A 22,104-nucleotide genomic window follows, 5' to 3' on the forward strand; every position below is an offset into this window, starting at 1 on the left:
CTTGCACTGGCAGCTCACAACCCTCAGAGTGAAGAAGATTCCCCTGATGTTCCTCAAACTTTTCACCTTGCACCCTTGACCCATGACCTCTATTAGTAGTCCCAGTCAGTCTCAGTGGGAAAAGTATGCTTGCATTTAAACTATCTATACCCTCATAATTTTGTATACCTCTATCAAATCCCCTCTTAATCTTCTACGGTCTAAGGATAAAATTTTAAGCTATTCTATCTTTCCTTACAACTCAGGTCCTCTGTACCCAGTAACGCCCTTGTAAATTTTCTGTGTACTCTTTCAACCTTGTTTACATCTTTCCTGTAGGTAGATGTCCAAAACTACACACAATACTCCAAATTAGGCCTCACCAATGTCTTATACAACTTCAACATAACATCCCATCTCCTGCACTCAATACTTTGATTTATGGCCAATGTACAAAAAGCATTCTTTATGACCCTTCCAACCTGTGCTGCCACTTTCAATGAATTTTGGACCTGTATTCCCAAAATTCTTTGTGCTACCACACTTCCCAGTGCCCTACCGTTCACTGTGTAGGACCTACCCTGGTTGTTCCTGTTGAAGTGTAACACCTCACACTTGTCTGCATGAAATTCCATATGACATTTTTTAGCCCATTTTTCCAGCTAGTGCAGATCCCACTGCAAGCCACGATAGTCTTCCTCACTGTCCACTACGCCCTCAGTCTAGGTGTCATCTGCAAATTTGCTGATCCAGTTAACCTCATTATCATCCAGATTGTCGATATAGATGACAAACAACAACGGACCCAAGATTGATCCCTTCGGCACCCCACTAGTCACAGGCCTCCAGTCAGAGAGACAACCATCTACTACCACTCTCTGGCTTCTCCCACAAAGCCAATGTCTAATCCAATTTATTGCCTCATCTTGAAGGCCAAGCAACTGAAGCTTCTTGACCAAACTCCCAAGTGGGACCCTGTCAAATGCCTTGCTGAAGTCCATGTAGGCAACATCCACTGCCTTGCCTTCATCAATTTTCCTAGTAACTTCTTTGAAAAACTCTTTCAGATTGGTTAGACACGACCTACCATGCACAAAGCCATGCTGACTATCCTTAATCAGTTTATATATATCCAAATACTCATATATCCGGTCCCTTAGAATACTTTCCCAAAACTGCTATCAGGCTCATGGGCCTATAATTTCCTGTTTTATTTTTAGAGCCTTTCTTAAACAGCGGAACAACACTAACTATCCTCCAAGCCTCCGGCACTTGCCAGAGGATGAGTTAAATATGAGTTAAACATCTGGCAATTTCTGTATTTGCCTCCTGCAGAGTCCGAAGAAACACCTTGCCAGGTCCTGGGGATTTATCCACCCTAATTTGCCTCGACAGCAAACACCTTCTCCTTGGTAATCTGTATAGGGTCCATGACCTCACTGCTGCTTTGCCTCACTTCTATAGACTGTGCCTGTCTCCTGAGTAAATACAGATGCAAAAAAACATTTACGATCTCCCCATCTCTTTGGGCTCCACACATAGGTGACCATTCTCATCTTCCAGAGGACCAATTTTGTCCCTTGCAATCCTTTTTATCTTAACATATCTGTAGAACCCCTTAGAATTCTCCATTAACTTGTCTGAAAGAGCAACCTCATGCCTTCTTTTCGCCCTCCTGATTTCTTTCATAAGTGTTCTCTTGCACTTCTTATACTCCTCAAGTACCTCATTTGTTCTTACCTGTCTATAACTGCTGTGAACCTCCTTTGTTTTCTTAACCAGGGCCTGAATCTCTCTCAAAAACCAATGTTCTCTAAACCTGATATCCTTGGCTTTTATTCTGATAGGCATATGCAAGTTTTGTACACTCAGGATTTCACTTTTGAAGGCCTCCTACTTACCAGGTACAACTTTTCTAGACAACAGCCTGTCCTAATCCACACTTGCAAGGTCCTATCTGATACCATCAAAACTGTCCTTTCTCTAATTTAGAATCTCATCCCGAACACCAGACGTATCTTTTTCCATAATTATCTTAAAACTAATAGCATTGTGATCAGTAGAGGCAAAGTGTTCCCCCACACAAACTTCTGTCACCTACCTTGTCTCATTCCCTGATAGGAGATCATGTATTGTATACTCTCTCATTGGGACATCGATGTACTGATTAAGGAAACTTTCAAAAGCATGAAATCACGTACCAACAAGCTCAAGGACAGTTTCTGTAATATAAAACTCCTGAAAGGACCTCTTGTACATTTAAGATGAACAACGGATCTCACAACCCACCATATCTTAGCCTCTGCACTCTATTGTCGATCTGCACAGCACTTCCTCCGTAACACTAGATTCTGTGTCATATTACTGCTTTACCCAGGACTAACAGACTCAAAAACAGCTACTTTGCCCAAGCAGTAAGGCTGATCAACACCTCCACCCACTAACCCACCCCTCCACACCGCCAACCACCACTACTTTATCATTTCCTGTCAGTCACCTTATGTACAAACACTCCTGTGCCTAGCATCACTTTATGGACATACAATCAATATGTCCACCCACTAACCTGCCCCTCCACACCCCTGACAAACACTACTTTATCATTTCCTGTCAGTCACCTTATCTACAGATACTCCTGTGCCTAGTGTCACTTTACGGACATGCAATCAATCTGTGTATATAAGCTAACTTATGTATTTATATTTATAGTGTTTTTTAAAATTATTATTGTGTTCTTTATCTTACTGTGCTTTTTTGTGTGCATTATATCCAGAGTAACAATTATTTTATTCTCCTTTACACTTGTGTACTGGAAATGAATTAAACAATCTTGAACCTTGTGCTACCTCAATGAATTGATATTGTGAAATGAACTGTATTTGGTGGCGTGTAAAACAGAGTTTTTCACCGTATCTTGATGTCAATATCAGTAAGTTTGAAAGAGTGCAGAGAAAGTTTACAAGGATGTGCCCAGAACTTGAGGATCTGAGCTCTAGGGAAAGGTTAGGACTTGGTGAATAGGAAAGGTGAATAGGTTGGAACTTCATTTCATAGACCGTAGAATGAATGTGGATTTGATAGAGAGTACAAGATTATGTGTGTATAGATAGGGTAAATACAAGCAGTCTTTACCCACTGAGGTTGGGTATACTAGAAACATAGAAAATAGGTGCAGGAGTAGGTCATTCGGCCCTTCGAGCCTGCACCGCCATTCAGTATGATCATGGCTGATCATCTAACTCACAACCCTGTACCTGCCTTCCCTCCATACCCCTTGATCCCTTTAGCCACAAGGGCCTTATCTAACTCCCTCTTAAATATAGCCAATGAACTGGCCTCAACTGTTTCCTGTGGCAGAGAATTCCACAGATTCACCACTCTCTGTGTGAAGAAGTTTTTCCTCATCTCGGTCCTAAAAGGCTTCCCCTTTATCCTCAAACTGTGACCCCTTGTTCTGGACTTCCCCAACATTGGGATCAATCTTCCTACATCTAGCCTGTCCAATCCCTTTAGCATTTTATACATTTCAACAAGATTCTCCCTCAATCTTCTAAATTCCAGAGAGTATAAGCCTAGTTGATCCAATCTTTCATCATATGAAAGTCCTGCCATCCCAGGAATCAATCTGGTGAACCTTCTTTGTACTCCCTCTATGGCAAGAATGTCTTTCCTGGAGGTCATGGATTAAGTGTGAAAGGTGAAATATTCAAGGGGAATTTGAGGGGGAATTCCTTCACTTGGAGGGTGGTGTGAGCTGTCAGTGAAAATGGTAGATGGGAATATGCAGTATTTTTGTTTTTGCACATTTTTAAAAATCTATTCAATATATGTAATTGATTTACTTGTTTATTATTATTTTTTTTCTCTGCTAGCTTATGTACTGTATTTAACTGCTGCTGCTAAGTTAACAACTTTCACGTCACATGCTGGTGATAATAAACCTGATTCTGATTGTGAGTTGAATTACAACATTTCAGACAGATACATGGAAGGGAGGTGTTTGGAGGGCTATGGCCCAGGTGCTGGTTGGGGGGACCTGGCAGAGGTTCAGGTTGACACAGACTGGCTGGGTTGAGGCACCTGTTTCTGAGTTGTGGTGCTCTCTGACTCAATGTGACAATAATACACTAATACCAAAGCCCTATGAGATATTCCACCACATATTCACCGACTGCCACTCCGTGGCATCTGTCCGTGAAATCTACTATCAGATTTCTGAATAATCCAGGAACCCCAAAACACTACCTCATTATTCCTCTCATAAACATAACAGGTTCTGCAGGTGTTAGAAATCTTGAGAAGGGTCGCAGCCGGAAATGTCAATAGATGCTGCCTGACCTGCTGAGGTTCCTCCTGCATTTTGCGTGTGGCACTCTGAACTTCCAGCATCTGCAGAATCCCTTGAGTTTACACACACAAAATGCAGGAGGAACTCAGCAGGTCAGGCAGCATCTATGGTGAGGAATGAACAGTCGACGTTTCAGACTGATGAAGGGTCAGCTGTTCACTCCTCTCCGTTGATGCTGCCTGACTTGCTAAGTTCTTCTGGCACTTTACGTGTATTCTTCGATATTCCCCTTACATACTTACTTAATAACTTAATAGTTTTTTATGCCATTGCACTGAAGTGCTTCCTCAAAACAACAAAGTTCATCTCATAAACGACAGTGGTATTAAACCAGATTCCGATTCTGCCTAATAAACTCACCACAGCCCTGAGGCCAAAGTTACTCACTGGAGGCTCTTGACCGTCCGCTCATGAAGACGTTGAGGAACTTCTTGGAGAAGGGGATGTCCGCCTCCGGTGTAGAGTTCTCCGACGGGCAGATGGATTCACCTTTCCCCGCACCCTCCTCATCAGCGGCTGACTCGTAGGGCGAGGAGACGCAATTATCGTAGACAGTGGCTGAGTCGCTGTCGTCGCTGTAGGCCGAGTAGCAGTGCTTCAAGCTGACCAGCTCCAGCTGGGAGTCCTCGTCCACCACCAGCGTGTACTTCACCGAGTCGTAGGACAACACGCTGTCTGAACTGACTGAGACCCGCGGGCAGTGCTCGCTCGAGGCCAGAGAGGCGCGGACCAGCGAGGGGCGTGTGCCGGCAAGGGCCACGGCCTCCTCCTCACCGATCGAAGGCCCGGCCTTCCCGGGTGCAGCCGTGCACTGGGCGAAGTCGGCGTCCGAGCCAGTGGACATTCTGTTGCCATTGGAGCGGCAGAGGGGGGGCCGCTCGCCCTCCGAAGAGTCCGAGTTCCTCTGCACCGGGGTCAGGTAGATCTCCTCGGTGGCTTCCAACTCCACCTGTGCCTGGTAGTGGAGGCGATCCTCACCTTGGGCGCCGCTCCTGGACCGCTGCTCAGCGCAGGGTGCTGGCGAACATCCCACGGTGGCGGGAGCTAGCGTCTCGCTCTTCCCCGTCGGAGCCCGCCTGCTACCACTGGCCTGGCTGCTGCTGGTGGTGGTGGTGCTGCTGGTCCCCTTGTCAATGGTGCCTCCCGCCGTCTTGGACTCATCGCCAAGGCAGACGTGGTCATGAGCTGATCCGGCCTCCCCTGAAACACACGGCTTTTATGTTTTCATTGGCTGCCTATCCCACCATTAACTCTCCCAAAAATCACCCCACAGGTTGCACCCACAACCATCTCCCCATTGTTAACTCCCCAACAATCTCCCCACCAGTAACCTCCATGAACAATCTTCCCATCGGTAACTCCCCCAACAACCTTCCCATTGTTAACTCCCCCAACAATCTCCCCACCAGTAACATCCTCAACAATCCCCCCACCAGTAAATCCCCCAACAATCCCCCCCCCACCGGTAACTCCCCCAACAATACCCCCCCACTGGTAACTCCCCAAAAATCCCCCCACTGGTAACTCCCCAACAATCCCCCCTCACCGGTAACTCCCCAATAATCCCCCCACCGGTAACTCCCCCAACAATCCCCCCACCGGTAACTCCCCCAACAATCCCCCCTCACCGGTAACTCCCCAACAATCCCCTCACCGTTAACTCCCCCAACAATCCCCTCACTAGTAACTCCCCAATAATCCCCCTACCGGTAACTCCCCCAACAATCCCCTCACCAGTAACATCCTCAACAATCCCCCCACCAGTAAATCCCCCAACAACCAACCCATTGTTAAATCCCCCAACAATCCCCCCCCACCGGTAACTCCCCCAACAATCCCCCCCCACCGGTAACTCCCCAAAAATCCCCCCACTAGTAACACCCCAACAATCCCCCCACCGGTAACTCCCACAACAATCCCCCCACCGGTAACTCTCACAACAATCACCACACCTGTAACTCCCCAACAATCCCCCCACTGGTAACTCCCCTAACAATCCCCCTGCCGGTAACTCCCCCAACAATCCCCCCCGCCGGTAACTCCCCCAACAATCCCCCCTCACCGGTGACTCCCCAACAAACCCCCCCACCGGTAACTCCCCCAACAATCCCCCCACCGGTAACACCCCAGCAATCCCCAAACCGTTAACTCCCCCAACAATCCCCTCACTGGTAACTCCCCCAACAATTCCCTCACTGGTAACTCCCCCAACAATTCCCCCTCACCGTTAACTCCCCCAACAATCCCACCACCAGTAACTCCCCCAACAATCCCCCCTCACCGGTAACTCCCCAACAATCCCCCCACCGGTAACTCCCCCAACAATCCCCCCCCCCACCGGTAACTCCCCCAACAATCCCCCCCCACCGGTAACTCCCCAAAAATCCCCCCACTAGTAACACCCCAACAATCCCCCCACCGGTAACTCCCACAACAATCCCCCCACCGGTAACTCTCACAACAATCACCACACCTGTAACTCCCCAACAATCCCCCCACTGGTAACTCCCCTAACAATCCCCCTGCCGGTAACTCCCCCAACAATCCCCCCTCACCGGTGACTCCCCAACAAACCCCCCACCGGTAACTCCCCCAACAATCCCCCCACCGGTAACACCCCAGCAATCCCCAAACCGTTAACTCCCCCAACAATCCCCTCACTGGTAACTCCCCCAACAATTCCCTCACTGGTAACTCCCCCAACAATTCCCCCTCACCGTTAACTCCCCCAACAATCCCACCACCAGTAACTCCCCCAACAATCCCCCCTCACCGGTAACTCCCCAACAATCCCCCCACCGTTAACTCCCCCAACAATCCCCTCACCGGTAACTCCCCCAACAATCCCCTCACTGGTAACTCCCCCAACAATCCCCTCACTGGTAACTCCCCAACAATCCCCCTACCGGTAACTCCCCCAACAATCCCCCCAACAGTAACTCCCCCAACAATCCCCCCTCACCAGTAACTCCCCCAACAATCCCCCCACCGGTAACACCCCAGCAATCCCCAAACCGTTAACTCTCCCAACAATCCCCTCACTGGTAACTCCCCCAACAATCCCCTCACTGGTAACTCCCCCAACAATTCCCTCACTGGTAACTCCCCCAACAATTCCCCCTCACCGTTAACTCCCCCAACAATCCCACCACCAGTAACTCCCCCAACAATCCCCCCGCCGGTAACTCCCGAACAATCCCCCCCGCCGGTAACTCCCCCAACAATCCCCACACCGGTAACTCCCCAAAAATCCTCCCACCGGTAACTCCCCCAACAATCTCCCCGCCGGTAACATCCCCAACAATCCCCCCACCGGTAACTCCCACAACAATCCCCCCACCGGTAACATCCCCAACAATCCCCCTGCCGGTAACTCTCACAACAATCCCCCCACCAGTAACCCCCCCAACAATCCCCCCACCAGTAACCCCCCCCAACAATCCCCCCACCGGTAACATCCCCAACAATCCCCCTGCCGGTAACTCTCACAACAATCCCCCCACCAGTAACTCCCCCAACAATCTCACCACCTGTAACTCCCCCAACAATCCCCCCAGTGGTAAATCATCTCTCCCATCCCCCAATCCCAGTCCTCCCACCTCCTCTCCCCTCTCCCAATTCGAATCCCAATCCCACTCTGCTTCTGTGACCCCACACCCTTTCTCCTCCTCCTATCCTACCCCCTCCTCTTGTCCTACCATACTCCCTCTCCTCCTCCTACCCCAGCCCTGGCCACCACCCTGTTAGTGCAAGCCATGCCTTCACCCCACATTTGAATTTTACTCTTCTCCTCTCCGCTCTCCTGGTCCTCTCCACCCACCCCCCTCACTAACCGTCCCCCCCCCCACCCCACTAACCGTTCCCCTTGGCCAGCATCAGCTGCTAGGCTCTCCACGCACTGGGGTAGATTTTACCCCACTGAAGGCTTCAGTGCTACCTCCCAATGATAGATATTTTCTCTTTCAAACCAAACTAGCCCTTTAAGTAACTCACTGACTGGAATTCTACTGGATTAGTGACCTGGCTGCAACTCTTTGACTTTCAACGCCCTCAGATCCAGAACGGGCAAGCCCAGGGAGCCCGCACTGCGGGATCACGTACCTGTTTTGAGTGGGGAGGTTGGCCGCGAGACTCTTTCCTGCCAGCTGTATTTTTTGCCGAATGAGTTATTGTTCAGTGTGTCCTGCAAGTAGGGGAAACAAAAGAGGTCACATGTTGGGCTGGAATGGGAGAGGCAGTTGACACACTAGGCCACGCGATATCCTTTCAATAGGTTGCCGGGCAACGCTAAACTATGCAGATCTTTCCAGCAGAGCAATCTTGTCGACGTGATGCAGAAACCTGGGTTGAGGGCTGCTGTGGCTCTTAATCAAGCTCGGACAGCCCTCACCCCAGGGCGGGTGCTGAGGTAGTGCGACACCATTGCAGCTCGGGCCATTCCAGAGTATGGAGTTCAAATCTGACAGCATTCTGTAAGGAGTCTCCATACGTCCTTCCTGTTAAATGCGTGGATTTTCCCAGGGTGCTGCAGTTTTGTCCCACTGTCCAAGTCATACCAGGTAGGTTAACTGGCCATTGTAAATTGTCCCGTGATTAGGTTAGTGTTAATAGGGTTTGTCAGGGGTTGATGAGGCAGCATGGCTCAAAGGGCCAGAACGGCCTACTTCTCGCTGTAAATAAATAAAACCAGGGTTGAAAGGTGTTACTCACTAGAGGCATTTCTGTGATCATCACTACTGCTTTGTACTGTCACTCTGACGGATTTTTCCACAAGGCATAGGAGAAGAATCAGGCCGTTCAGTCCATTCTGTCTGTTCTACCATGGGCAGATTTATTATCCCAGTCACCCCCATTCTCCCGCCTTCTCCCTGTAACTTTAGATGCCCTGACTAATCAAGAACCTTTAGGAAATCCTGCATGAGGACTCTCAAGTCCCTTTGCACCTCTGATTTCTGAATTTTATCCCCCATTAGATAATAGTCTACGCTTTTATTCCTTCTACCTAAGTGCATGAACATACACTTGCCTACACTGGATTCTGTCTGCCGCTCCTTTACCCATTTTCCCAATCTGTCCAAGTCCTTCTGCAGACTCCCTGCTTCCTCAACATTACCTGCCCCTCCACCTATCTTCGTATTGTCCGCAAACCTGGCCACAAAGCCATCAAATCTGTTACCAAGTCATTGACATATAATGTGAAAAGAAACGATCCCAACATGGACCCATGCGGAACACCACTTGTCACCCGCAGCCAAACAGGAAAAGGCCTCCTCTGCACCCTGCCAGTCAGCCAATCTTCTCCTGATGCCAGTATCTTTCCAGTTCTAAATGACTCAGATTCTGATCCATTTATCTATCACATGTACATCGAAACATACAGTGAAATGTGTTGTTTGTGTTAACAACCTGCACAACATAAGGATGTGCGGGGGCAGCCCGCAAGTGCTGCCACACATTCTAGCGCGTGGAGTCCTGACCTACTCCTCGGGAGACCACACTCAGTATGGTTGGTAATACAGTTGCATCTTATTTTAGGGACAGCTTCTTCCCCTCTGTCATCAAATTTATGAACAACCCAAGGGCCCATGAACACAATCTCACTATTCCTCTTTAGTACTATTTATTTATTTTATTATTGAACTTTAAGTTTTATTTACTGCTGTCACTAAACAACAAATTTCACAACACTCTATACATCAAGGATAATAAACCTGATTCCAATTCTTTCTTGCACAATTTATGTTAATAAATGTTTGCATTTCCTGTGAATGATGCTATGTGCCCGTGTCAAAGTTACAATTAAAATTAACTTACAAAATGTTACTATAAGTTGTGCAAACACCAGAAAATCTACAGATGCTGGAAATCCAGAGCAACACACACAAAATGCTGGAGGAACTCAGCAAGCCAGGCAGCATCCATGGAAAAGAGTGAACAGTCAACGTTTTGGGCCAAGACCCTTCTTCAGGACTCATGAATAAAGGGTCCTGGCCTGAAACGTCGACTATTTACACATTTCTATAAATGCTGCCTGGTCTGGTGAGTTCCTCCAGCATTTTGTGTGTGTTACTTGTGGGTAAGCTGCATCGGCACTGGACGTGTGGACTGGAAAGGAAGGGGTCAGAATTGAAGGAAAGAGGAAGCAATGGTCTAGTGCTCCACAGTGGGGTCCTGTGCAAGGTGCCTTCCCCTCCCTCTACCTCCTTATTCTGTCTTCTGTCCCCTTCCCTTCCAATCCTGATGAAGGATCTGAGCTCAAAACATGGACTGTTGATTCCTCTCCATAGATGCTGCCTGACTTGCTGAGTTCCTCCAGCGTTTTGTGTGCGTTGCCCAGGACAATGCTGGTCTTGCTTTGCTTGGGGTAATAGCCATGTACCTGGGACAGTTTAAAACCTGCCTTTATTACAAAGCAGTTCTCGGCTGTGTACTGGCTAAGGAAACAGGATTGAAGAAGCAGGATTAACAAACTCCCTGACCGAAGTCCATATGAACAACGTACACCAGTCTCATCAACAACCTTCGTCACATGTAAACATAAGAATTCAGATGCCCCAGTCTGCAGCAAAATCAGCAAGCATAAAGCTCCAGACCAGTCAGTTAACAACATGCCTCAGGAAAACATTAGGAGCTGAAACGTCAGATGGAATAAATGAATACTCAGAAAACTTCAACAAGGCAGGGTCATCTTAATCCCGGATAAGAACAGCAAAGGGACTCCGGGCCCTTCCTCCTTACCTGTGTGCGTGGGACCTGTGGGAATAGGTTTAGGGTCGTCGGCCTCTTGGGTCTGTAGGACGCCATGCTGACAGGGTTGGCCTCCTGCCGTGGGCCGTTGTTTTCTTCCTCTTCCTCCACCTCATCCACGGCGTCAATCAAATCCAGCTGCAGCATCTCCGCCTGGATCGTGCGCGTGTCACTTCCGCTCGTGGTGGCAGCATTGTTGGTCTCCAGGGTTACACGGGACTGATGGGAGGGGAAGGTCAGACAGAGAAATGTCAGTAAGAACTGATTCGGTGCCAGGGAAGTATGTTTTAAGACTGCAAGCCAGTGCCAAGGAAGGGTTAAAAATCTTCTGGCCGTGAGCGAGGACAATGATGTAACTGCTCCTGTTAATCTGGAAGGAAATCTCCTTGCTGGTCGGAGAGAAATGTCAAAAGCAGTTAAGCACGTTTAATCTGAAACAAACACACAACAGCAGCAGCAATGGCTGATAGGAACAGGTGTCCACTCTGCCCGTTGTATCTGTACTGGACCTTCAAAGAAATCATTAGATTAGACCCACTTCCCTTCAGCCATTCAGTTCCTGAACCAACTGGCAATAACACTAATCACTGCACTTCAGTAACATTGTGACTACTTTGATCACTTCGCATCAAAATTGGACTTTTTTTGTTCTGATATATATAACATAATAACATATAAGATTATTAAGGGATTGGACATGCTGGAGGCAGGAAGCATGTTCTCGTTGATGGGTGAGTCCAGAACCAGAGGCCACAGTTTAAGAATTAGGGGTAGGCCATTTAGAATGGAGTTCAGGAAAAACTTTTTCACCCAGAGAGTGGTGGATATGTGGAATGCTCTGCCCCAGAAGGCTGTGGAGGCCAAGTCTCTGGATGCTTTCAAGAAAGAGATGGATAGAGCTCTTAAAGATAGCGGAATCAAAGGTTATGGGGATAAGGCAGGAACAGGATACCGATTGTGGATGATCAGCCATGATCACAGCTCAAAGGGCCAAATGGTCTACTCCTGCACCTATTGTCTATATTGTCTGATTGTGTTCATTCTTGTAAAAATTGTGTATAATCTGTTTATCCTCTTTTTTTCTTGTGACTGCTGCGCCTGTGACTCTGCAGCAAGTCAGATTTACACTGAACCTGTGCCCACCTGGACTTGTGCAGATGACAACAAACTCGACTTTGACTCTTATGTTTCTCATCACTACCTCAGCAGGTCAGGCAGCATCTACGGAGGGAAATAAACAGTCGACGTTTCAGGCAATATTATTTATTGCAATGTACTTCTGCTGCAAAACAACAAATTTCACAACATATGCCAGTGATATTAAACCCGATTCTGAAAACCTATGACCACTTTATACAGCACCAGGTGTTCTGTTGTTCGAATTGCGTCCTTTGTTGTAAAAATTCAGTACAATTAGTGTTTAATTTATGTTCTTCTTGTGAATGCTGCATCTCTGACATTATTTACTTGTGATGCTGCTGCAAGTAAGGTTTTAATTGTACCTGTGCATACACGGTCAAATTTCAAATTATGTACAAGATAAACAACCTTGAGATTCATCTCCTTACAGGCAGTCACAAAACAAAGAAACCCAAAAGAACTCATAGGAAAAGAAATGTCAAATACCCAATGTGCAGAGAGAGAAAAAAAACAAATTGTTTAAACAATAAAAGCAAGCAAACAGTATTCAGAACAAAAGTGAGTCCATAGACACAGAGCCAGAGCAGCCAGAGCAGGCCACAGCCTTGGCCTCAGTTCAGTGCAGAGCCAAGCAAACGTCCTGAATCCTTCACAGAGCCCAGAGCAGCCAGAGTAGGCCACAGCCTCAACCTTAGTTCAGTGCAGAGCTGAGTGAACATCCTGAATTCCTCAGACAAAGAGCCCAGAGCAGCAGAGCTGAGTGAACGTCCTGAATTCCTCAGACACAGAGCCCAGAGTAGGCCACAGCCTCGACCTCAGTTCAGCGCAGAGCTGAGTAAGATCATAGAGCTCTCAGACATGGAGCACAGAGCAGTTTGAATTTGTCTCCACTCCCCTCTACCTACAGTCCAGTGGATTATCCCCACCACCCCACACTCAACAGATTTATCCTACTAAACCATAGAACCATAGAAACTACAGCACAGAAACAGGCCTTTTGGCCCTTCTTGGCTGTGCCGAACCAAACTGTGCCAAACTTGTGAATTGACAATAAACTTGACTTTGTCTCCACTCCTCTTTCCCCACAGTTGTGCAGATTATCTCCTCCAGCCCACACTCCACAGATTTATCCTACTAAATTTAGGCATGGTCACAATGTCATTAACTACTTGTTGGCTATTGATCATAAATTCTGATAGATGATCTGGAAGAAAATCCAGGAAAGCTGAATATCTTAACACCCATCCCAGAATTATTTACAACAAGAATGAAATCTGACTTCTAGCAAAACTATATCTATGATCAAGAATCCCCACTAGCTTGGTCACACTGCAGGAGGTAAAGAAGCCTGAAGTCCCACACCACCAGGATCAGGAACAGTGAGATTCTTGAATTGATCTGCCCAACCTTAACCCTACGTCAGCAACAGGACACCACAGACCACCTCTTGCACTGCAATGGACTCGCCTCTATGGTAACACAAGAGGTACCCCACAGTATTTAGAGTTCAGCACAGGTCATCTGATATGTTAATGTCCAGGGATTTAAGGTTGGTGACTCTCTCCATCATCGTTCTTCATTGTAGACTGGTGCATGCTCCCTCTCCTTCCACTTCCTGAAATCAATAATCAGTTCTAAGTTCTAAATTAAGATATTTTTATTTTCTCCCTCTTCATTACCTTGTATAATTTGTCTGGTACGGAGGGGCCACCGCACAGAATCGGAGAAAGCTCTGTGAGAGAGAGTGAGACAGACGAGCAGGGAGAGAGAGCGAGAGAGAGGGAGGATGGGAGAGAAGAGCAAGGGGAGAGAGAGGGAGGGAGAGAGAGGAGAAAGGAAGAGACAGGAGAGTGAGAGAGAGAAAAGACAGGAGGAGGTAGAGGTAAAGAGGGAGGGAGAGGGAAAGAGAGAAAGATAAGAATGAAAAGAGGTAGAAGAGAGGAGAGCAAGAGAGAGGGAGAGTGGGATGGAGGGAGAGTGGAAGAATGTGAGAGGAGAGAGGGAGAGAGTGGGAGAGTGGAGGAGTTGGGGAGAGGGGAGAGAAGGGAGTGGGAAAGAGGGAGACAGAGATAGGGAGAGGAAGGGAGAGTAGGAGAGAGCAAGAGAGGGAGTGGGAGAGTGGAAAAGAGGGAAAAACGGAAAAGAGAAGGACAGTGGAAGGGAGGGACGGAGAGGAGAGTGGAAGGGAGGGAGGGAGGGTGGGCGAAAGAGGGTGAGAGGGTGAGAGCACGGGAGGGAGAGGGAGGGAGGGGTAAGGGCAGAGAGGCAGGGAGGCTGTTTGTGAATGTTGAAACATTGCATCAGTTTAATTTGGTAAATCTAGTCACCTCTGGTGCCTAATCCTCAATGCAGGATTCAGTTGATCCAAATGGAGCAGTCAGTGGATTAACTCTGACCTTGAACTTCCCCAAGTTAATGAGTGGAGACAATAGCCAGGAGCTCGGCTCTCGAGTTCCAGACACTGGGCCTTGCTGGATACCGCTGTGAGACAGAGATCGAGTGTCAGCGGAGTGAGGGGCTGGAGCGGGGGTGGGGGTGCACCCACTTCCCTGCCTCCTCCAGCCACTGGTCTGAGGATGCGCAGAGTGAAGAATCTGGGTTGAAAAGCAGGAAGCAGATGGTCTCTGGGAAACACTGGTCATCGCCTCTGGGAAGAGAGACGACAAAAACTGCACCATCTGATAAAACATCTTTACAGCAGCTGCCAGTCACCGTTACTGAGATCTATCAAAGCAAATGCAAATATTAGCAGCTCTAACAATGCCAATTAGCTTCCTCTAGAGGGCTAGGGAACAGCTTGAAAAGGGAGCAAGATTTCTTGCAGCACACCATCAAACAATGCCCACCAGACAGCCAGATGGGGGTTGGCACGGAGTACTGAATCAGTTGATGACAGGGCCATTTACAGAAATTTGCCACAGCGTCATATTGACGAGATGTAGATTAGCTTTATTTGTCACATGTACATCGAGGCAGCATCCATCATTAAGGGCCTTCACCACCCAAGCCATGCCCTCTTCTCGTTGCTGCCATCAAAAAGGAGATACAAGAGCCTTAGGTCCCACACCACCAAGTTCAGGAACAGTTATTACCCTTCAATGATCAGACTCCTGAACTGGAGTGGGTAACTTCACTCACCTCAACACTGAACTGATTCCAAAACCTCTGGGCTCACTTTCAAGGCTTTTTAAGGCTCAAGATTTCCAACATCTGCAGAATCCCTTGTGTTCTGGAAAGTGGACATCACCTTCCTGGCGAATTGTGGGATTAGTGACAGGAAAACTGTGAGACGGAGTACAAAGGGAGGGGACTTGCAATGAATTGAATCAAATGCAGCCTCAGTCAGTTATCTAAGCCTTTTGTCTCAGAACGAGACAACGGCTGCCTCAGCAACTGGCTGTTGTATGCAGTGGCATAGTGACTGATGATGTTCTTCAGCTGCAGGCTGACCATTAGTTCACTGCATCCAACTCAGCAACTTCAGAGTCAAAGTCAAGTTTAGTGCCATTTCAACAAGTCCATGTGGGCAGCAGCATCACAGCACAGAGCACCAGATACACAGCATTCGCAAGAAAGCAAAATCAGAATCTGGTTTAATATCACTGGCAACTTGCCATGAAATTTGTTAACTTAGCAGCAGTACAATGCAATACGTGAGCCAGGGTGTGGTGAATCCATGGAATTCCTTGCCACAGGCAGCTATGGAAGCAAAGGCTTTACATATATTTAAGGCAAAGGTTGATAGTTTCTTGATTGGTCAGGGCATGAAGGGATTCAGGGAGAAAGGCAGGTGGTTGGGGCTGAGAGGAAAATTGATCAGCCGTGATAAAATAGCAGAGCAGGCTCAATGGGCCAAATGGCCTAATTCTGCTTCTATATCTTATGGTCTTATGATAAATATAGAATAAATAAATAAATAAATTACGGTATTATATATTAAATAGTTAAATTAATCAGAATTAGAAGCAGGTTCATTATGACCAGCATTTGTGAACTTAGCAGCAGCAGTACAATGTAATATATGAGAAAGAAAAAAATAAGTAAATCAATTATAGTATGTACATATCTGTATATTAATTGGTTCAAATAGTGCAAAAACAGAAATAATATATATTTTTAAGAAGTGAGGTCGTGTTCATGGGTTCAATGTCCATTTAGGAATCGTATGGTAGAGGGGACGAAGATATTCCTGAATTGCTGAGTGTGTGCCTTCAGGCTTCTGTACCTCCTCCCTGACAGTAACAATGAGAAGAGGGCATGCCCTGGGTGATGGGGGTCTTTAGAAATGGACATTGCTTTTCTGAGGCACCGCTCCTTGAAGATGTCTTCAATACTATGGAGGCAAGTACCCAAGATGGAGATGACTAATTTTACAACTTTCTATAGCTTCTTTCGGTCCTGTGCAGTAGCCCCCTATCCTCCATACCAGACAGTGATGCAGCCTGTCAGAATGCTCTCCACAGTATATCTATTAAAGTTTTTGAGTGTTTTTAGTTGACAAACCAAATCTCTTCAAACTCCCAAAGAAATATAGCCACTGTCTTGCCTTATTCATAGCTGCTCTGATATGTTGGGACCAGGTTAGATCCACAGAGATCTTGACACCTAGGAACTTGAAATTGCTCACTCTCTCCACTTCTGATCCCTCTATGAGGATTGGTTCATGTTCCCTCGTCTTACCCTTCCTGAAATCCACAATCAGCTCCTTCCTCTTACTGACATTGAGTGCAAGGTTTTTGCTGCGACACCACTCTAGCTGGTATATCTCACTCCTGTATGCCCTCTCATCTCCATCTGAAATTCTACCAGCTATTGTATCATCAGCAAATTTATAGATGGCATTTGAGCTACACCTAGCCACACAGTCATGGGTATAGAGGGAGTAGGTCAGTGGGCTAAGCACACACCCCTGAGGTGTGCCAGTGTTGATCATCAGTGAGGAAGAGATATTAAAACCAATCCACAGAGATTGTGGTCTACCAGTTAGGAAGTCGAGTATCCAACGCAGGGGGAGGTACAGAGGCCCAGGTTCTGTAGCTAATCAATCAGGACTGTGAGAATGATGGTGTTAAACATTGAGTTCTAGTCAACAAACAGCATTCTGACAAAGGTGTTTGTATTGTCTGAATGATCTAAGGACGTATTAAGAGCTATTGTGACTGCATCTGCCATTGACCTATGGTGGTGTGGTGATAGGCAAATTGCACTGGGTCCTGGTCCTTGTTGATGCAGGAGTTCATTCCAGCCATGACCAACCTCTCAAAGCATTTCATCACCGTAGATGTGAGTGCTACTGGGTGATAGTCATTAAGGCAGCTCACATTACTCTTTTTGTGCACTGGTCTAATTGTTGAAGCGGGAAGGAACTTGCAACGTAGCAGTCAGAGGTTGAAAATGTCTTTAAATACTCCTGCCAGTTGGTTGGCACCAGTTTTCAGAGCCTTACTGGATACTCCATCGGGGCTTACTACCTTGCAAGGGTTCACCCTCCTTAAAGACAGCCGAACATTGACCTTAGCAGATGACGTACCTTCTGGTTCATCCATGGTTTTTGGTTTGGGAATGTACAGCAAGTTTTCGTAGGCACACACTCATCCACACAGGTTTTAATGAAGCTGGCAACAACTGCAGCATACTCATCCAGGTTCGAAGATGAATCCCTGAATACAGTCCAGTCCACCGACTCAAAGCAGACCTGTAAACGCCCCTTGTCCATACCTTCTTGGTCCTCATAATAGATTAAACATAAACTAAATTAAATTATACACAATTTTTACAGAATAGAAAAGCAAATAGAATAAAATTGTCCACTGTAGTACAAAGTGGCCATAGTGTTATTATACTGAGCAGTGATCAGTGTTTAAGGTTAAGCCGGTTGGTTCAAGAACTGAATGGTTGAAGGGGAGTATTTGTTCTTGATCCTGGTGGTGTGGGACTTCAGGCTTCTGTACTTCCTGCCCAATGGTAGCTGCAAGAAGATGGCATGGCCCGGATGGTGGGGATCCTTGATGACGGATGTCACCTTTTTGATGTAGTGCCTCTTGTAGATAATGCCGATGGTGGGGAGGGATGTGCCAGTGATGTATCGGGCTGAGTCCACTAACCTCTGCAGCTTCTGTAGGAGGGAATCTTTAGATTGATCTTGGGTGCATTCAGTGGCCAATTTATTAGGTATATCTTAAAATATGAAATATTGTCACCTTCCTGTCAGCTTGAACCAGTCTGGCCATTCTCCTCTGACCTCTCTCATTAACAAGATATTTTCACCCACAGAACTGTCGCTCACTGGATTTTTTTTTTGCACCATTCTCTGTAGACCCCAGTGTGTGAAAATCCCGGGAGACTGGGAGTTTTTATGATACTCAAACCACTCCATCGGGCACTGATAATCATTCCACGGTCAAAGGCACTTAGATCACATTTCTTCCACATTCTGATTATTTGGTCTGAATAACAACTGAACCTCTTGACAATGTCTGTGTGCTTTTATGCACTGAGTTTGTGCCACGATTGGCTGATTAGATATTTGCATTAACAAACAGGTGTACAGGTGTACCTAATAAAGTGGCCACTGGGTATAGGTTGAAAGGTCAGCATAACTCACAGGATGAAGGGTCTGTACTGTTCTAAGTTTTTACGTTGCTGTGCAATTGAGCTACCAAAGCGGGCCATGATGCAACCAGTCAGGATACTTTCAACAGTACAGCTGTAGAATTTTGTTAGTGTTCAGTGATAAGCCAAATTTCCTTAACCTTTACTAATTTACATTAATTTAGTCTACATCACTCCGATTCAAACCACTTTCAACCATCACATAGAATTATCCTCTGAACTAAACATCCTGGATGGCCTTCACCAATTTTTATTGATGTACCATAGAAAACAACCTATCCAAACAATCACGGCTTTGTACGTCAACTGCTCTGTCCAGTACTGCGAGAAAGGGCAGAGAGTGGTGAACATAGCTCAGACCATCATGAAACCAGTCTCCTCTCTACGGACTCTGTCTACAGTTCTCACAGCCTCAGTAGAGCAACAAACGTAATCAGAGACCCCACTGACCAGGGACATCCTCTCTTCCCCCTCTCCCCATCAGGCAGAAGATACAAAAGCCTTAACGCACATAACAGCAGGCTCAAGGACAGATTCTAGCCCACTGAAAATTGAATGTTTTCCTTGTACGCCAAGATGAAAAGAGGTAACTTTTCCCCACACAGAAGGTGATGCATATATGGAAAGAGATGCCAGAGGAAGTGGTAGAGGCAGGTCGAATTACAGTTAGGGGACATTTTGGCAAGTACATGGAGAGGAAATGGACCTAGGGTCCACAGACCTCTTGCTTAATGATACTGGTCCATGGCATAAGGGTTGGGAAGCCCTGGTTTAGAGAAATGTTAGCTCCAGACACAGGTAAATGGATGCACCTTGATCAGCATTGATGAGCTGGGACAGATGGTGTGTTTCCATGCTGTATAACGCAATGATATTTTTGTCTGTGCCACCAGACTGAAGGCAGCTAAAGGCCAGAAAGAAAGCTGAGGCATTTTTTGAGATGAGAAGGCAGCCGCGTGATGTGACACACACACCCTAAAGCACATTACATCAACAAGGTATTTCTGCTCTGTGCGTCAATGTTGCAGGAAATGCATCTGACAATTTGAACAGTGTGAAAATAACCAAATAATCAGCCTTTTGGTAATGTTGGACAAAACTAACTCATCCTGCACTGATTCAACACATTCCCAAAAAGGCAGGGCCTCTGACAAATGCAACACTCACCCAGTACTGCACCCGGGTTGTCTACTTGATCTTCTCACATGGGGCACCATCCCTCAACCCCCACCATCCAGGCCATGCTCCCATCTCACTACCCATCAGACAGGAGGTACAGGAGCTTTCGGTTCCACACCATCATGTTCAGGAACAGTCAACCTTCAACCAACAGGCTCCTGAACCAGTGAGGATAATTTCACTCCACCTTAGCTCTGAAAAACTCCACAACCCATGGACTCAGTTACAAGGACTCTACAGCTCATGTTCACAGGATTATTTATTTCTATTTTTACTTGCTCCATTTGTCTTCTTTTGCACATTGGTTGCTGGTGTTTTATGTATATATTTTTGTATACTCCAATGTATTTCTTTATGTAAATGCCGCCAAGAAAATGAATTTCAAGGTAGCACAGATTGCATACCCCTTAGCCAGAATGCTTGGGGCCAAAAGTGTTCCGGATTTCAGAAATTTTGTTGGATTTTGGAATATATAATGAGATAGCTTGGGATTGCTAGTATTTTAACACTGAATTTATGTGCTACCAGTAAACAGACTTTGTCTCACACATACACAGTCTTTGTTCATCACACATATGTACTGATGTTTGTCAGAAATCTAATTCAGTGGTTAGATTTTCATCAGTGACGATCTTGGCAAACTCATCACGGAATTTCTCTGCTGCTTCGTGATCGGCAGACACTTTATCAGCATAAATCTTTAAAAATTTAATGCTGTGCCTTTTTTAAAATTTCTGCAACCAGCCTGCTGTATATTCACAATGACCTTCAATATTCCGTTCGTTGTGATGGATCTTTGCTTACTTTGTGATCAGCATACCGTTAAGTGGCATATACTGACAAATCCACTCTTTCAATACACAATCGAGATCTTCATTTTTCACTTTATGCAGTGTTTTTCTATTTTTCATTAGCTGTTCATTACATATGTGAGGTCATTTGCCAGAACTGTCTGTGGTATACAGGGACCTGCGCATCACCTGGGAATCATCCCAGCGCCTTGTGGAATTTTCATTTGTGATGTCTTGTCAATGCTCAAAAAAATTTTGGATTTCAGAGGTTTTTGCATTTTAGATTTTCAGGTAAGGGGTACTCAACCTGGATATGGTAACATACATGAATAATAAACGTACTTTGAACCTTGAATTCCTCTAGCGGTTTGTTTCTTGACGTAGAGTGTGTTGGAGCATTAGAAAAGATAATATCCAATTATCCACTAATCTGGTGCCCCAAACTCCCAAGCTAGCTGGTTTAATTAAGCTTTACGCTCACACCCAATGCAGTTTCTGTCTCCTCTGATGCAGTGACCAGAGGAAACAATGACAAGGACACAATGACTAAGACACAATCTACCTCATCGTGCCCTTGCACCTTATTGGGCCTGTTTCCATGCTGTATGAATCTATAACTCTTTCCCTGATTTGTGGAACAGCATAAAAAAATTGCAATCTCACAGAGTATAATGACCCAGTCTGTATTCTGTATGTACTTCACAGAAAGAAAGAGAACCATTACCAGTGCACTTGCCGACTAATCGGAATATCCCAGTCCACCTGCCCAATGAGCTTCCACAAACTATGGGCAGCACAAGCAGGCCATTCAGCCCATCACATCCATACCAACCCAATCTTCTGTCTAATCCCACCTACCAGCACCTGGATCACAGATCTCCACACCCGTCCCAACGATGAATCTACTCAAACCTCTCACCACTTCTGCTGGCAGCTCGTTCCACACTCACACCACCCTCTAAGTTCCTCCTTAGGTTCCCCTTAAATATTTCACCTTTCACCCTTAACCCATGACATCTAGTTCTAGAACATACAAAGCATATAGAAGCGTACAGCAGAGGAACAGGCCCTTTGGCTCACAATGTTGTATCAAACCAAGTAAATTAGCAATCAAATGGCCAACTAAATTAATCTCTTCTACCTACATAATGTCTATATCCTTCCATTTTCTTCACATTCACAGGCTTATTTAAATGTCTCTTAAAAGGCCCTAATATTTTTTGCCTCTACCACCACGTCAGGCAGTGTATTCCAGGCATCCACCACTCTCTGTGCAAAAAAACTTGCCCCTCACATCTCCTTCGAAAT

General features: G+C 46.3%; 1 protein-coding gene across 3 annotated transcripts in view; it reads right to left on the bottom strand.

Annotated features, from left to right (window-relative positions):
* The window catches only part of mapk8ip1b (mitogen-activated protein kinase 8 interacting protein 1b), a 143,157-nt gene that overhangs the window by 32,830 nt on the left and 88,223 nt on the right, over nucleotides 1-22,104 (bottom strand). For all 3 annotated transcript variants that reach the window (XM_072273205.1, XM_072273203.1, XM_072273206.1), the window contains exons 3-5: nucleotides 11,066-11,293; nucleotides 8,429-8,510; nucleotides 4,715-5,527 (exon numbers count right to left, since the gene is read on the bottom strand). In XM_072273205.1, coding sequence (XP_072129306.1) covers nucleotides 4,715-5,527; nucleotides 8,429-8,510; nucleotides 11,066-11,293 — 1,123 coding nt within the window. The remainder of the gene's footprint in view (nucleotides 1-4,714; nucleotides 5,528-8,428; nucleotides 8,511-11,065; nucleotides 11,294-22,104) is intronic.

Source organism: Mobula birostris, chromosome 11 (assembly GCF_030028105.1).
Source record: "Mobula birostris isolate sMobBir1 chromosome 11, sMobBir1.hap1, whole genome shotgun sequence".
Lineage (NCBI taxonomy): Eukaryota > Metazoa > Chordata > Chondrichthyes > Myliobatiformes > Myliobatidae > Mobula > Mobula birostris.